We start from the raw sequence: 15,557 nt of genomic DNA, 5'->3' as shown, positions 1-15,557 counted from the left end.
TGTGATAAACCGAATCACCGTATTCTGTATTTTCAATTGCACTATTCTGAGTTATCATGCAGCACCATGCCCATATACATTTAGTACCTTATCATCTATTAAAACTGTGGTAATTGATTAGGGAGTACAAATTCATTTGTTAACTTACATTTGATTGTTTATTATGTTATGCATGCAGGCATGTGTGCATTAAGGAATCCAGAAGTACCTGCTGTCGTTTTATCATGTAGAATTACAGACAAGGAATGTGTATTTTGAATGTGTTCTATCACTTTTGGTTCAAGAGAAGAAGATTTTTTAAGATTCCTTAATTTTAGGGGGTTGGGGCCCCCCTGGGGGCTCCCCAGAAAGGGGCATGGTGCCCATTTGAACAAATTGAAATCCTATCCCCCTAGGTACAAGTTTGGTGAAAATCAGTCATGGGGTTTTCAAGAAGAAGATGAAAATGTTAAAAGTTTATGCACGAAGCACAACAGGTGCCGGATGAAGAGTGATTGCAATAGCTCACTTGAGCCTTCGGCTCAGGTGAGCTAAAAAGGAGATAATATCATGAGTTATTAATCCAAACAATACATTTGTAGCAGTTTATGCATTCTCATTTTCATATTTTTTCAAGTTCTCCTCTCATTCATCCATTTTGAGCAGGGCAGAGAGGAGTTTGACCAGTTCCTACAAAAGTTTCTTAGTCAGACATTATATATTTGAAGGAAAAGTTCACCTTACCCGTTGAGGAGGGTTTGATTTTGCTACAACACACATTTTCCATAGATGCTTGCCAGAGTACACTCGGGACTTGTCCTCAATAGGCTAATAGTGTGGGTTGAGTGAATGCAGCAATATATTAAAGAAAAATAGAGAGAACTCTACAAAATTCATTATTTTTTTTTAAAGTACACATTGCCTTGACTTCTTAACAACATTATTCCCCCGTCCTTCTGAAAGAGGCAAGTCAAGTGCTCTTTTATTATGTGAGAAAAGTGAAAATAATTTTAATTTTCTGTATTTTCTTCATATCATTTTACACATGTGACATTACAAACTGTAACAGTCTTCTCATCCAGCGATGGCAGTACTGAAACTTCAAAAGTTTTTTTAAACTTTTAAACCAATTTTCCTCAAACTTTCACTGTGTTCTACTAATATTGCTGCATTCCCTCAATCCACACATTACATTATGTATATTTAAGGGATAGTACAGTATTGGTGGAGATGAGAATTTGGCTTTTAACTTTTTGTGAGATACCAAGAGAACACTAATGATATAGTACAGAGCATACCATTTTAAGAGGAATTTAAAGTTTAGTTGATGAAAATCGGGTTTGGAATAACTGAAACATCCAAAAACAAAGTAAAACAAAGCAATAGTAATAAAGTGTGGGTCCAACACTTTATTAGAATTGCTCTTTTTTGAATATCTGAGCCATTTCAAAACCAATTTTCATCAAATAAATGTTGAATTCCTCATAGAATTACATGCTTTTTCATATTTCATAAGAGGTTTCTCATTATCTCACCAAAAAATGTTAGAAACCTGAAATTAGGTCTCAACCAAAACTGTACGATCCCTTTAAGGTGAACTTGTCCATTAACCCATTGAGAACGAATCCCAAGCATACTCGGGCAAGTCTCTATGGAAAATGCGTGTTGTAGCAAAATCAGTCCATCCTCAATGGGTTAAAGGAACTCACTTAGGCCATTGTTATGTAATTTGTATACTTTTGGTACTTACACTGGGAAATAAACCCCTCCTGGGCCGGGAGGAGGATTGGCCATGCCTAGAATTTGTTGTATAAGACTGCAAAGACAAAAGACATTGACAAAAAAATGAAGAGCTTTTGAAACTAATAAAAGAAAAAATATTGTCAGAGCGATTATATGGTACTTCACATTAATATTACAAAACAAGGCAGGTGCCATAATGTGTCTGGCCCACAAACGTACAACACCTTTTTTTAAAATTCTATTCACAAATGGACCTATGGATCAAAAGTTAGGAGTCATAATTAAATGCATAGTACATTGGGCCTTAAAAGTTCATTGACCCCTGCCTGTGACCTCTGACCTTGTGGTGACCATCAACTCCCCAAGGTACATCTACCATCCAAGTTTGGTCACAAATAGACTTACGGATCAAAAGTTATGACCCATAATCAAAACGCGCCCTAAAAACTTAACATTGGGCCCTAATAGTTCACTGACCCCTGCCTGTGACCTTTGACCTTGTGGTGACCATCAACTCCCCGAGGGACATCTACCACCCAAGTTTAGTCACAAAGGGACTTATGGATCAAAAGTTATGGTCCATAATCGAAACGTGCCCTCAAAACTTAACATTGGGCCCTAAAACTTCATTGACCCCTGCCCGTGACCTTTGACCTTGTAATGACCATCAACTCCCCAAGGTACATCTACCATCCAAGTTTGGTCACAAATACACTTACGGATCAAAAGTTATGGTCCATAATCGAAACGCGCCCTAAAAACTTAACATTGGGCCCTAAAAGTTCATTGACCCCTGCCTGTGACCTTTAACCTTGAGGTGACCTTGATACTTGGTAAAAGGTAAAATTTTGTATGACCACTCTTCCCTCCAAGTTTGATTCAAATTGAAGCCCAGAGTACAGAGTTATTCAAGTTTTTATAGCGTTACGGACAGACGACGGATGGTCGCCGCAGGCGATCCCTTAGTCTCCCCTCATCTCCGGTGGGCTTGACAAAAAGGAATCATTAAAACAAGGCAAGTGCCAAATTGTGTTTCGCCCATTCGCGTACAAGAAATTAATATTTTTCTAACTCCCAGAAGTTCATTGACCTGCCTATGACCTTTGACCTTGTCAAGACCTTTAATTCCCCAAGGGACATCTACCGTCCAAGTTTGGTCACAAACGGACATAGGGATCAAAAGTTATGAGCCACAATCGAAACGTGCCCTAAAAACTTAACATTGGGCCCCAAAGTTTATTGACCTCTGCCTGTGACCTTTGACCTTGTGATGACCTTCACCTCCCCAAGGGACATCTACCATCCAAGTTTGGTCACAAACGGACAAAGGGATCAAAAGTTATGAGCCATAATCAAAACGCGCCATAAAAACTTAACATTGGGCCCTAAAAGTTCGTTGACCCCTGTATGTGACCTTTGATCTCGTGATGACCTTCACCTCCCCAAGGGACATCTACCATCCAAGTTTGGTCACAAACGGACATAGGGATCAAAAGTTATGAGCCATAATCAAAATGCGCCATAAAAACTTAAAGGACAAGTTCACCTTCATAAACATAAGGATTGAGAAAATGCAACAATATTAGTAGAACACATCAGCGAAAGTTTGAGGAAAATTGGACAATCGATGCAAAAGTTATGAATTTTTAAAATTTTTGTGTTGGAACCGCTGGATGAGGAGACTACTACAGCTTGTGAGTCATATGCGTACAACAGTATAAAGAAAATGTAAAAGAAAATTCAACATATTTTCACTTTTTTCGCATAAGAAAAGAGCACTTGACTTGCCTCTTTCTAAAGGCAGGGGGAATAATATTACCCATAACATTTGTCGGTAACGAGTCAGGGGAATTTATACTTTTTTCAAAAGATGAAATTTTGTGAAATTCTCTTTATATTTTCCTTATATTGTTGTACGCATGTGACATCTAAGTTATTCCTACACTGCAGTAGTCTTCTCATCCAGCGGGTAGTGCACAAAAACTTCAAAAATTCATAACTTTTGAACGGATTGTCTGATTTTCCTCAAACTTTCAATGATGTGTTCTACTAATATTGCTACATTCTCTCAATCCTTATGTTTATGAAGGTGAACTTGTCCTTTAACATTGGGTCCTAAAAGTTCGTTGACCCCTGTCTGTGACCTTTGACCTTGTGGTAACCTTCAACTTCCCAAGGGACATCTACCATCTATTAAAGTTTGGTCACAAACAGACAGATACATCAAAAGTTATGAGCCATAAACGAAATGCGCCCTAAAAAACTTATTATTGGGCCCTGAAGTTCATTGACCTCTGCCTGTGACCCTTGACCTTGAGGCGCCCTTCATGTTTGATAAAATGTGTACCTTTCTATAACCACTCTTCCCTCCAAGTTTGATTGAAATTGAAATCCTCAGTAGAGATTTATTCAAGTTTTTGTAGCGTTACGGACAAACGACGGACGGACGGACGGACGACAGACAGACGACGGACAGACGGACGAACAACGGACGGACAGACGCCGTAGGCGATCCCTTAGTCTCCCCACACCTCCGGGTGGGCTCGACAACTAGAAATGTTGCTACAGGGACTGATATACCTTCGCCATGATGCATGGTTCTCCCAATGGCCCGAATTCACAAAGGTGGTACAAATGAAACCATGGTTTAAACCGTGGACAAAAACCATGGAGCGCCAAGTGTCACAAGGAATATTTCGTTACGAAATTGGTCATTTCGTGGACGAAATGTTCATTTAGACCGAGTTACGAAATGTTGTCATTTCGTTACAAAATAATCATTTCATCGATGAAATGACTGATTTCGTAACGAAATGCTCCATGCGACACTTGGCGCTCCATGGTTTTTGTCTATGGTTTAAACCATGGTTTCATTTGTTACTGTACCACCTTCGTGAATTCGGGCCAATTAAGTCTATAGTACATCTTGACAATGTGTGATGACAGTTTCACATAACTGGTAAAAAACTAAAATGACATATTTGTCACAAATGTGACTGTTCACTTTCCTTGAAGTAGGTTTAATTGGATCAATGGCTATATTGTTTAAGAGAGCAGGTATTAGGGGATTTGATGATTGTTACTCGACCTTTAACCCTTTTATATGCATTGACTAATTGCCAAAGTATGGAGAAAAAGTGTAATCTCAGCATTATATAGTAAAATTTTAGCATTTTAACCTGGCCTTTTACCCTTGAACTGTGACCCCATGACCCTAAAATTACCCAGGGAATCACAGACAGGCACTACATGCATTGATATGAGCAAAGTTTCATGATGATATCTTGAGCCCCTTCCGAGATATGGAGGAAGAACTTGACCTTTAAACCTATATTAACTGGGGGGGGGGGGGGGGGGGTCGCGCCACGATTCCGCAACGCGCAAAGATTTTGCCGCGTCGTTTCATGACTTTTTTCATTGAAGTCTTCCACATATTTTGAGACCAAATTTGCGACGTCCGGGTACACTGTTCTGAAGTTATGTAATGTTTTGCGTATGCATGTCAACCCGAAAACAGCACAAATTCATGATATCGTGTGCAAATCTAATGCAGATGGTGTTCTTTTTTTACATTGATATAAATTAGATTATTTCAACTTTTAATCAGAGAAATTAATCAATTCTGATGTAGATAAGCTTGAAAAAGTCCCAGCAACAAATTTTGGCCAAAAAACAAAAGAGAACAAAAGGTCGAAAAACAATAAAATGTATTGTATATGTATATGTATACACCAACTTACAAGAAAAATCCTTCAGGCATTGCATAGATATGAGGGAAATAGTGAATCTTAAGGAGTTGACCTTGACCTTCTGACCCTTGACCCTGTGACCCAAAAATTCCACAGAGAATCATTGTCAGGCAGTACATTCACATGTGATGAAAGTATCATAGTTCAAGTTGGATTGGCTCATATGAATTATTTTATGCAAAATCGTTTGAGGATGTTAAAATTGGCAACACTTAGAATTAATTGGACCAGTAATTTGGTTGCAAATTGGCAACTGCTTTGAATGAAAATGGTGATAAAAATATATATGTCTTATTTTGTTTGAATGAAAAATGGTAAAAGTACACCTGAAATTTTTCCCATTTAGTCTGTTGCCAATTTGACCCTTGTACAGAGGGACATACTTTATGTAGTAGCACATTCTTAGACAATGCACCTGACATAGCACCATGCATGTGTAGGCACAGCTAAATGTACAGCTGCTACACACACACATGCACACACGATAGAAGCCAGTATGGACTGGACCACATGTAGGTTGTAGTGAGCAACATGGATCCTCTTTCTGCCGGAATACTGAAGAATTGGATCCAAAGTACCTTGCAAAAAGCAGGCAAAGAGGTTAGTTTTTGTTTTGTTAAAGTAAAACCATGATTTGTTGAAGCATAAAGTTAGAAACAGTTAATAAAATTTAACTTACTATTGTTGATGTGAGTGTAATGTACACTGCAGTTGCTGTGTAGTAGGGCATGTATATCTGTACACACCTATAAAACTTCTGAAAAGTTATGTTGTTATTTGCACTTATGTATATGTATGTATACACATTTGATGTTGAATTTAGAATTTAGAATTACAAACCAAAATGAATAAGTAAGAAAATATTGATAATTATTTCAATTGAAGGTTTGACAGTTCAAGTAAGAATTCATTTTTGATCGTGAAGTCTTAGATTTGAGTCAGTTCATCTACATGTGCATCATTATGTTAAATGAGGTAGTAGAATTGAGATGCCTATGGTATTGGTCTGCATTTTCATTTGTCAATTCATATGTAATTTGGATTGCAAAAATGTTATAGTGAAGTGAATAGACTAAGTCTATAAAGGTATTCACAAGATTTTCATCTGAGAAACTCTGTTTATATAATTATGAATCTGATAATTGGTTTGATGTACATGTACTTATGATTCTTTATTATACATTATTACTCAACAGTTTTCACGGAATTATGCACCGAATTATGCAAGAAATCATGAATGGAACTAAGAATGGAGTTACACATATGGAAATAATTATGGAATCAAGTGAAACGAAAATGCGAAACTTCGAATAAAGCATAATTCCCGTAGAAACCTTTGTTGGTGTTTTTGTACTGTCGACCACTACAGCCACAGTGAAAACTCTCTGCGAAAACTCTTGGCTGAAACTATGAGCGACAACACCTTCAGTAAAAAACTTTCGCAGTTCGTGCTATGAAATTGCCCTACGATTGAAAAATGAGATCACTATCAGTACGATGAAGGTTGCTTCTGATTAGGAAAGTGTTTCATTTACGTGTGACTCTTCCACTACTGTACTAAGAGAACTTCATCATGTCGGAAGGAGATGGTAGCAGACGGGATAGAAGACCCACAGAGAAGGGTTTCCAACACCAAACAGACGTCACCATGAAGACATGGAAAGATGCCGTTCGACTTTGGAGGAGAAGGGCAAATAAACATAGACAACTTATGGTTGAAGATGACGTCAAAGTCGAGGTGATCAAAGAATCCCGCAACCTAGTGCAAGAGGCTATGGATAAGGCCATTTCCGCGCAAGAACAGCTCACAGCTTTAGCTCCTTCAGCAAATACAGATGATGATATTGAAGAGAAGCTGGAAGAGATGGAAGAGGAGCACACATCTTTAATGAGAGAGACCTTGAAGATCATCCTACAGTTGAAAGGAGGAACTCTGTCTTCAAAATCAGGTTCCCGTTCATCGAAAAGAAGAGTTCAAGACTGGATCAACAATCAAGAATCGATCTCTTCAAAAGCTAGTTCAGTTGACAAAGAAGTCAGTCCTCTCCCAGTCGAATCACCGATTAAGATGGAGGACCATACCTCCCCTGTGGAAGGTGCCCCCAAGAAAGATGACGTTAAATCTTCATCACAAGAAAAGCAATCAGCAGACCAGCGCAGTACTCACGATGTTCTCGCTAACAGTTTGAAGGAACTGCTCTGCTTTAACAGACTGCCCCTTCCCGAGCCTGGCATATTCGCAGGTAACCCGCTGGACTATACATTATGGAGGAGAAGTTATGATGCCTTGATTGAGCATCGAGGAATTCCCCCTGGAGAGAGGTTTTACTTCCTGTTAAAGTATCTCACTGGAGAGCCGAGATCTTTGGTGCAAGGTTACTCAATGATCGGAGATGCTGCTGGATACAATGAGGCTAAGAGGGCACTGGAACAGAGATACGGAGATCATTTTGTGGTATCCAATGCCTATCGTGACAAGCTTGACTCCTGGCCGAAGATAGGAGCGAGAGATGCAACCGGACTGAGGAGACTTGGAGACTTTTTGAAGCAGTGTGACACAGCTTCTAAGTATGTTCCTCATCTAAGTCATCTCGATGATGAAAGAGAAAACCGGAAGCTTTTGATGAAACTCCCAGATTGGCTGGTCGTGAAATGGAGCAGGAAAGTCGTTGAATGGAGGCAACAGTGGGGAACATTCCCACCCTTCACTGTATTCACTAGCTTCATCGATGAAGAGGCTGTCATCGCGTGTGACCCTGTTACTTCTCTTCAGTCGCTGCAGACACCAAAGGATAGGAGGAAGTCAGCTGTTTCTGGCTTTCAGCAGACAGGAACCCAGCATCGGAATCAGAGAGATGGATCTGCAGCGAAAGGGCCACCTTCATGCATCTTCTGCAAGGGTCAGCACCACCTCGCCGAATGTTCTTCTTTCAGTGCAGAGACGATGCAGAAGAAAAGACAGGTCGTCAGGGAGAATGGACTCTGTTTCGGCTGCCTTAAGAGGGGACACCTATCAAAGGAATGCAGGAAGAGACAGACCTGCTCTTCTTGTAAAGGAAAACATCCTACTGTTCTGCATGATGAAGAGTGGAAGCAACGGCAACAGGATGCCAAGAAAGAAAGGGATGTCAAGGAAATGCTGGAATCAAAATCTTGTGCATCGAATTTGGACTCCAGTCATTCAACAAAGTCCTCAATGATAGTTCCTGTGTGGCTTTCGCATGAATCATGCCATGAGGACAGATTAGTCTACGCTATGCTGGATACTCAATCAGATACATCATTCATTCTCACAGAAACGAAGGAGGCAATGAGAATTAAAGGAGTTGAGGTGAACCTGTTACTTTCTACGATGACCAAGGCGAATGAGAGAATAGCAAGTGAAAAGGTGACTGGTCTTAAAGTGAAAGCTTTCAACAACTCCAAGAAGATAATCAACCTCCCTCCTACTTACACGAGAGATATTATGCCAGCAGATAGACATCATATCCCCACTCCTGATATGGCGAGATCCTACCAACATTTGTCCAGGATTGCAAACATGATAGCTCCTCTTCAAGATGTTGAAATTGGGCTCCTGATAGGCTACGACTGTGCTAAAGCTCTTGCTCCACGTGCTGTCATCCACTCTCCCGATGATAGAGGTCCATACGCAGTCCAGACAGACCTTGGCTGGACCATTGTTGGCACAGTGAACGAAGAGTATGCTGACAGTCACAACGATCCAATTGGTGTGAGCCATCGTACAGCAGTGCGAGTTGTGCCTGAAGAGGTTCAGCTACAAGGATGTCGATCAGAAGTGATCTTCGTGCGTCCAACGACAATGAAGGAAGAAATAGCTCCCCTTCATGTCATCCAACTTCTAGAGGCTGACTTCACACCAGATAGGAAACAAAAACCCTATTCACAGAATGACGTGAAGTTCATTAGGATGATGGAGAAGGAGATCCACATCACACAGAGTGGGCATTATGAAATGCCACTGCCCTTCAAAGAGGAAAAGACGCCTTTACTGCCTAACAATAGATCAGTGGCCTTCAAACGTCTGAACCACCTGAAGAGGAAGTTTGAAAATGATGCCATCTACTACGAGCAGTACGTCCTGCAAATGAATAACCTCATTCAGAAGGGATATGCTGAAAGGGTGACGGAACCAGGCGAATCAGGCAAACGATGGTACATTCCTCATCATGGGGTGCAGGAGCCGAAAAAACTTAGAGTGGTTTTCGACTGCAGCTCACAATTCAAGGGAGAGTGCTTGAATTCCCACCTTCTGACGGGTCCTGATCTTACCAATGCTCTAGCCGGAGTTCTTTGTAGGTTCAGGAAGGAGAATGTCGCCTTCATGTGTGACATAAAAGAAATGTTCCACCAGTTTCATGTCAACGAGGAGCACCGTGACTACTTACGCTTCCTCTGGTGGCCAAATGGAGACTACCATCAAGAGCCCGTTGACTATCACATGAATGTGCATCTGTTTGGGGCTGCCTCTTCCCCTGGATGTTCGAACTATGGCCTGAAACAGATAGCTACAGACAAGGCAGATGAGATAGGTCATGATGCGGCCAGGTTCATCCATCGGGACTTCTACGTTGATGATGGGTTGAAAGCAGTAGCTACAGAGGAAGAGGCCATTGAACTGATTTCAAAAACCAAGAAAATGTGTGAACATGGAGGACTACATGTTCACAAAGTCGTCTCTAACTCTAGGAAGGTACTAGAATCAGTTCCAGTAGATGACAGAGCTAAAGAAGTTAAAGAATTGAACCTTCTACATGACCATCTTCCTATCGAGAAAGCACTCGGGGTTCAATGGTGTGTTGAGTCAGACAAGTTCCGCTTCAGGATGACCTTCCAAGACAAGCCACTGACCAGGAGAGGTGCTCTGTCGACCGTTATGTCAGTGTTTGACCCCCTTGGGCTGTTAGCTCCCCTCCTGTTGCCTGGGAAGCTAATACTGCAAGAGCTGTGCAGGAGTTCCGCTGCATGGGATGATCCACTACCAGACATACTGCAATCCAAGTGGGACAAGTGGAAAGCTGACATTCTCCAACTTGACAGGCTGTCCATCGACAGGTGTTATAAACCCAAAGGCTTTGGAGAAATCAAGAATGCAGAGTTACACCATTTCTGTGATGCCAGCAACTTGGGTTATGGCCACTGTACGTACCTGAGACTGACAAACGAGAATGGAGAGGTGCACTGTACACTGGTGATAGGCAAAGCCAGAGTTGCCCCAATCAAGACTGTCACCGTACCAAGGTTGGAACTCACTGCAGCAACCCTATCCGTGAGAATGAGCTCATTTCTTCGTACTGAACTAGATCTCAACATTGACAGAGAGATCTTTTGGACTGACAGTCGAGTAGTCCTAGGCTACATCAAGAACGAGACAAGACGATTTCATGTGTTCGTCGCGAACAGAGTGTGCCAGATCAGAGACGAATCTTCATCTTCCCAATGGAGGCATATCGGCACAAAAACAAATCCAGCCGACGGTGCTTCAAGGGGACTGACGATCGATCAAATTGAAGCATCAAAGTGGTTCACTGGTCCAGACTTCCTTTGGGAAAAGGAAATCCCAGACGAGACGAAAGAGGAAGCTGTCCTTCTTCCTAAAGATCCTGAAGTGAAGTGTGAGACCCATGCCTCTTTGCAGAAAGTAAACGGTCTGGAGCTTGAAAGATTTGATCATCTATCCAGCTGGTATCGGGCAAAAAGAGCTGTGGCGAACTGTCTTCGTCTCAGATCGCACCTACGGAAACGTTGCCAAGCACGACGGGACGAAAGAGATGGAAAATGTGATTCCAAGCAGGTGGTAATGGAACCGCTGTGTACCGAACTACTGCTTCAAGCGGAAAAAGAAATCATAAAGCTGATTCAAAGACAGACCCTTGGTGAAATGAAAGCAGTAGAGGGTAATGAACGTCACAGCAAAAGAGAAAAAAGACGTCATTGCAAGGCCGCTAACCGTCTGCATCATCTTGACCCCTTCATAGATGATGATGGCATCTTACGAGTGGGAGGACGTCTGAGAAGGTCGGACATCTCATTCGAAAGCAAGCATCCTGCCATCTTACCTCAGACACATCTCACCAAGTTAATCGTATCCCAATGTCATGCCGATGTTGCTCATGGAGGAAGGGGTATGACAATCAACCATCTCAGAACGAAGGGATTTTGGATCTTGGGTTGCAGCAACTTCGTCGCAAAGTTCATCTTCCAATGTGTGACATGTCGTAGACTCAGACAACCACCGCAACTACAGAAAATGGCGGACTTGCCCAAAGACCGTCTTACCCCTGCCCCACCATTCACGTATGCTGGAGTTGATTGCTTTGGGCCGTGGTTGATCAAGGAAGGCAGAAAGGAACTAAAGCGCTACGGACTGATCTTCACGTGTATGGCATCCAGAGCCGTGCACATCGAAGTTCTGAATGCTCTCACCACGGATGCCTTCATCAACGCTCTGAGGCGGTTTATCTCTGTGAGAGGCCCTGTAAAGCAACTGAGGTGTGACAGGGGAACCAACTTTGTAGGTGCCGAGGCAGAATTCAAGCGGTGTGCTGAATCCAGTGAGGGTCAAGTAAAGGACTTTCTCCTCAAGGAAGGATGCGACTTCATTGCCTTCAAATTCAATGTACCTGCTTCAAGCCACATGGGCGGAGTGTGGGAACGGCAAATACGTTCCATACGTCAAGTCCTAGATGTCCTGCTCCATCAGGCGGGTCAGCAACTAGACGACGAGTCCCTGAGGACCTTGATGTGTGAGGCAGCAGCCATCGTGAACAGTCGCCCGTTAACCACTGAATTTCTGAATGAACCTACTCATCCAACTCCACTGACTCCTAATCATCTGTTGACTCAAAAGACGAAGATCATCCTTCCACCTCCAGGAAGCTTCTGTCGTGAGGACGTCTATGCGCGGAAACGCTGGCGAAGAGTCCAGCACTTAGCTAATGAATTCTGGAGTCGCTGGAGGAAAGAGTTCCTCAATCTGCTGCAGGCGCGGCAGAAATGGACCAAGCCACATCGCAACATGGAAGTAGGAGACGTAGTGATTATCAAGGACGATAACGCTCCGAGAAATTCATGGCCTCTTGGAAGAATTGTTGAGGTATATGAATCGAAGGATGACTTGGTTCGTAAGGTGAAACTTGCAGTAGGGGACACGAAATTAGACAATAAGGGAAAACGAAAGGGCCCAGTGACTTACCTTGATCGCCCCATTCACAAGCTGGTTCTCCTCGTTTCTAATGTAGACCAGGAATAATTCCCAGCCAAAGAGCCAACAGGACTGAAATTTAAGACTATTTGAAATAGACTGAGCCTCAAATGGACAAATTTCAGACATTTGTGATGATTTGAACTCCAATTCACCATCAGGAACTTAATTTGGTGAAAAATCCAATTTACAGACTGAACTCAAGAATACCAATAAGTATTTAATACATTCCATTGTTGTGGCGAAGTCAAAAGACGATGAATGCTCATTGGAAGAAGATAAAGTGTGTGAACTTCTCATTTAAATGCTTCCTTTTGTGCTTTAGGGTCTGAATTCAAGACTATACCATTTTTGTGTACTACAGTGAGACCAAATATAATAGATTATATATCAATTGGTCAAGAATATCTCATGTGTTCTACATGTACTTTGTTCATGTTATAAAGGTTACTACGAAATTGCATTTATGTTGTACTCTCAAAAGGGTATGAAATTGAGACGATAATTAGCAAGATATGAAGGTAAACATTGCACGATTTAAATTTGAGCAGAATAACACGTAAATTTGAGAGTCACAAGGAAAGGGTTGATGAGAGGTAAATTCCCCCTCTTTGTGTGTATTGAGTATGCGTGCAATTTAAGCCAAAGGTACAGTTTTATTTAAAACAATTGGAAATATGCATATTTATGAATGTGTATACTTGCAGTTTTATCATTTAAGAAATATGAGTCATGAAACTACTCAATTTCCTAAGTGGCAGAAATGGTTTTTCAATTATAGTGAATTCGAGTTGAATTCAGTCAGTTTAATAGGAGTGCATTGAATGTTCGCATGTATTTATCTACAAGTACTAGTATTACATGCATTCAATGATATGTCACAAGATTGCTCAATTTGGCAATTCTATGAAATTGTGTCATGTTAAAGATAATCAGGAGTATCTGCAGTTTGATTTGATTTTGAATGAATGCGTTAAGGGTAAATTAATTCTTAATTTAAAGGAGCCATGTGATGAAAGTATCATAGTTCAAGTTGGATTGGCTCATATGAATTATTTTATGCAAAATCGTTTGAGGATGTTAAAATTGGCAACACTTAGAATTAATTGGACCAGTAATTTGGTTGCAAATTGGCAACTGCTTTGAATGAAAATGGTGATAAAAATATATATGTCTTATTTTGTTTGAATGAAAAATGGTGAAAGTACACCTGAAATTTTTCCCACTTAGTCTGTTGCCAATTTGACCCTTGTACAGAGGGACATACTTTATGTAGTAGCACATTCTTAGACAATGCACCTGACATAGCACCATGCATGTGTAGGCACAGCTAAATGTACAGCTGCTACACACACACATGCACACACGATAGAAGCCAGTATGGACTGGACCACATGTAGGTTGTAGTGAGCAACATGGATCCTCTTTCTGCCGGAATACTGAAGAATTGGATCCAAAGTACCTTGCAAAAAGCAGGCAAAGAGGTCAGTTTTTGTTTTGTTAAAGTAAAACCATGATTTGTTGAAGCATAAAGTTAGAAACAGTTAATAAAATTTAACTTACTATTGTTGATGTGAGTGTAATGTACACTGCAGTTGCTGTGTAAGAGGGCATGTATATCTGTACACACCCATAAAACTTCTGAAAAGTTATGTTGTTATTTGCATTTATGTATATGTATGTATACACATTTGATATTGAATTTAGAATTTAGAATTACAAACCAAAATGAATAAGTAAGAAAATATTGATAATTATTTCAATTGAAGGTTTGACAGTTCAAGTAAGAATTCATTTTTGATCGTGAAGTCTTAGATTTGAGTCAGTTCATCTACATGTGCATCATTATGTTAAATGAGGTAGTAGAATTGAGATGCCTATGGTATTGGTCTGCATTTTCATTTGTCAATTCATATGTAATTTGGATTGCAAAAATGTTATAGTGAAGTGAATAGACTAAGTCTATAAAGGTATTCACAAGATTTTCATCTGAGAAACTCTGTTTATATAATTATGAATCTGATAATTGGTTTGATGTACATGTACTTATGATTCTTTATTATACATTATTACTCAACAGTTTTCACGGAATTATGCACCGAATTATGCAAGAAATCATGAATGGAACTAAGAATGGAGTTACACATATGGAAATAATTATGGAATCAAGTGAAACGAAAATGCGAAACTTCGAATAAAGCATAATTCCCGTAGAAACCTTTGTTGGTGTTTTTGTACTGTCGACCACTACAGCCACACACATGTTCTAAGTTCCATGAGGATACCTTGGACCATTTCCAAGATATGGAGAAAAAAGTGAAATTTTAACACTTTCACATGACCTTTGACCTCACATCCCAAAACTTTCTCTACAGAATGTTTCTTGGGTAGTACATGTACAGCTGTATTTTCATAAACTAATTTTAAAATACCTTGACACATAGCATAGATATGGGGGAAACAGTGATATTTTGAGCATTTATACCTGAACAATTTGACCTTTGACCTTGAGTATGTGCACCCAAAAGTTGATAGGCACAACTTTGTCCACTCATGTATATACATACCAAATCTCATTAGGATACCTCCAATGTTTTTTTAGCTACGCTGTCCAAAAAATTCATTACGGACGGAAGGACAAACAACCCATAAACAAAATGCCTGGGGTGACACTTTGTGGCAGTGGCATAAAGACAAAGTGGCAAGACAGTAATAGTTATAGAAGGACACAAGTCCTATTCTTGGCTACCCCTGAAATCCCGAGATTGTTATGTAATCACAACCCAGGTATAAAGAAACAACATAGTGTTACTAAATAGATATGAGACATCATGATCCAACCAAGGTCAATGTACAATAAT

General features: G+C 40.5%; 2 protein-coding genes across 5 annotated transcripts in view; one reads left to right on the top strand and one right to left on the bottom strand.

Moving 5' to 3' along the window:
* Positions 1 to 2,056, bottom strand: part of LOC139708058 (E3 ubiquitin-protein ligase RNF126-like) — a 180,469-nt gene extending 178,413 nt beyond the window's left edge. For all 4 annotated transcript variants that reach the window (XR_011709323.1, XM_071620042.1, XM_071620040.1 and 1 more), the window contains exon 1: positions 1,730 to 2,056. Coding sequence is in view for 3 of the 4 variants with exons in the window: in XM_071620042.1 (XP_071476143.1) it covers positions 1,730 to 1,917 (188 nt within the window). In the remaining variant the exon portion in view is untranslated. The remainder of the gene's footprint in view (positions 1 to 1,729) is intronic.
* Positions 2,057 to 7,044: 4,988 nt separating this feature from the next.
* LOC139708052 (uncharacterized) lies at positions 7,045 to 12,744 on the top strand. The gene has a single exon (XM_071620035.1). The coding sequence runs from the start codon at positions 7,045 to 7,047 to the stop codon at positions 12,742 to 12,744; it is 5,700 nt and encodes a 1,899-aa protein (XP_071476136.1).
* The last annotated feature ends 2,813 nt before the right edge of the window (positions 12,745 to 15,557 follow it).

This window comes from Diadema antillarum, unplaced genomic scaffold (genome assembly GCF_040938485.1).
Source record: "Diadema antillarum isolate AM-2024a unplaced genomic scaffold, OU_Dant_1.0 seq00001296_RagTag, whole genome shotgun sequence".
Lineage (NCBI taxonomy): Eukaryota > Metazoa > Echinodermata > Echinoidea > Diadematoida > Diadematidae > Diadema > Diadema antillarum.
The sequence above is the reverse complement of the archived record's forward strand: the minus strand, read 5'-3'. Positions and strand labels throughout refer to the sequence as shown.

Excerpts from the sequence above, each read along its gene's own strand:
- LOC139708052 (XM_071620035.1), top strand. The coding sequence starts at position 7,045 with ATGTCGGAAGGAGATGGTAGCAGACGGGATAGAAGACCCACAGAGAAG.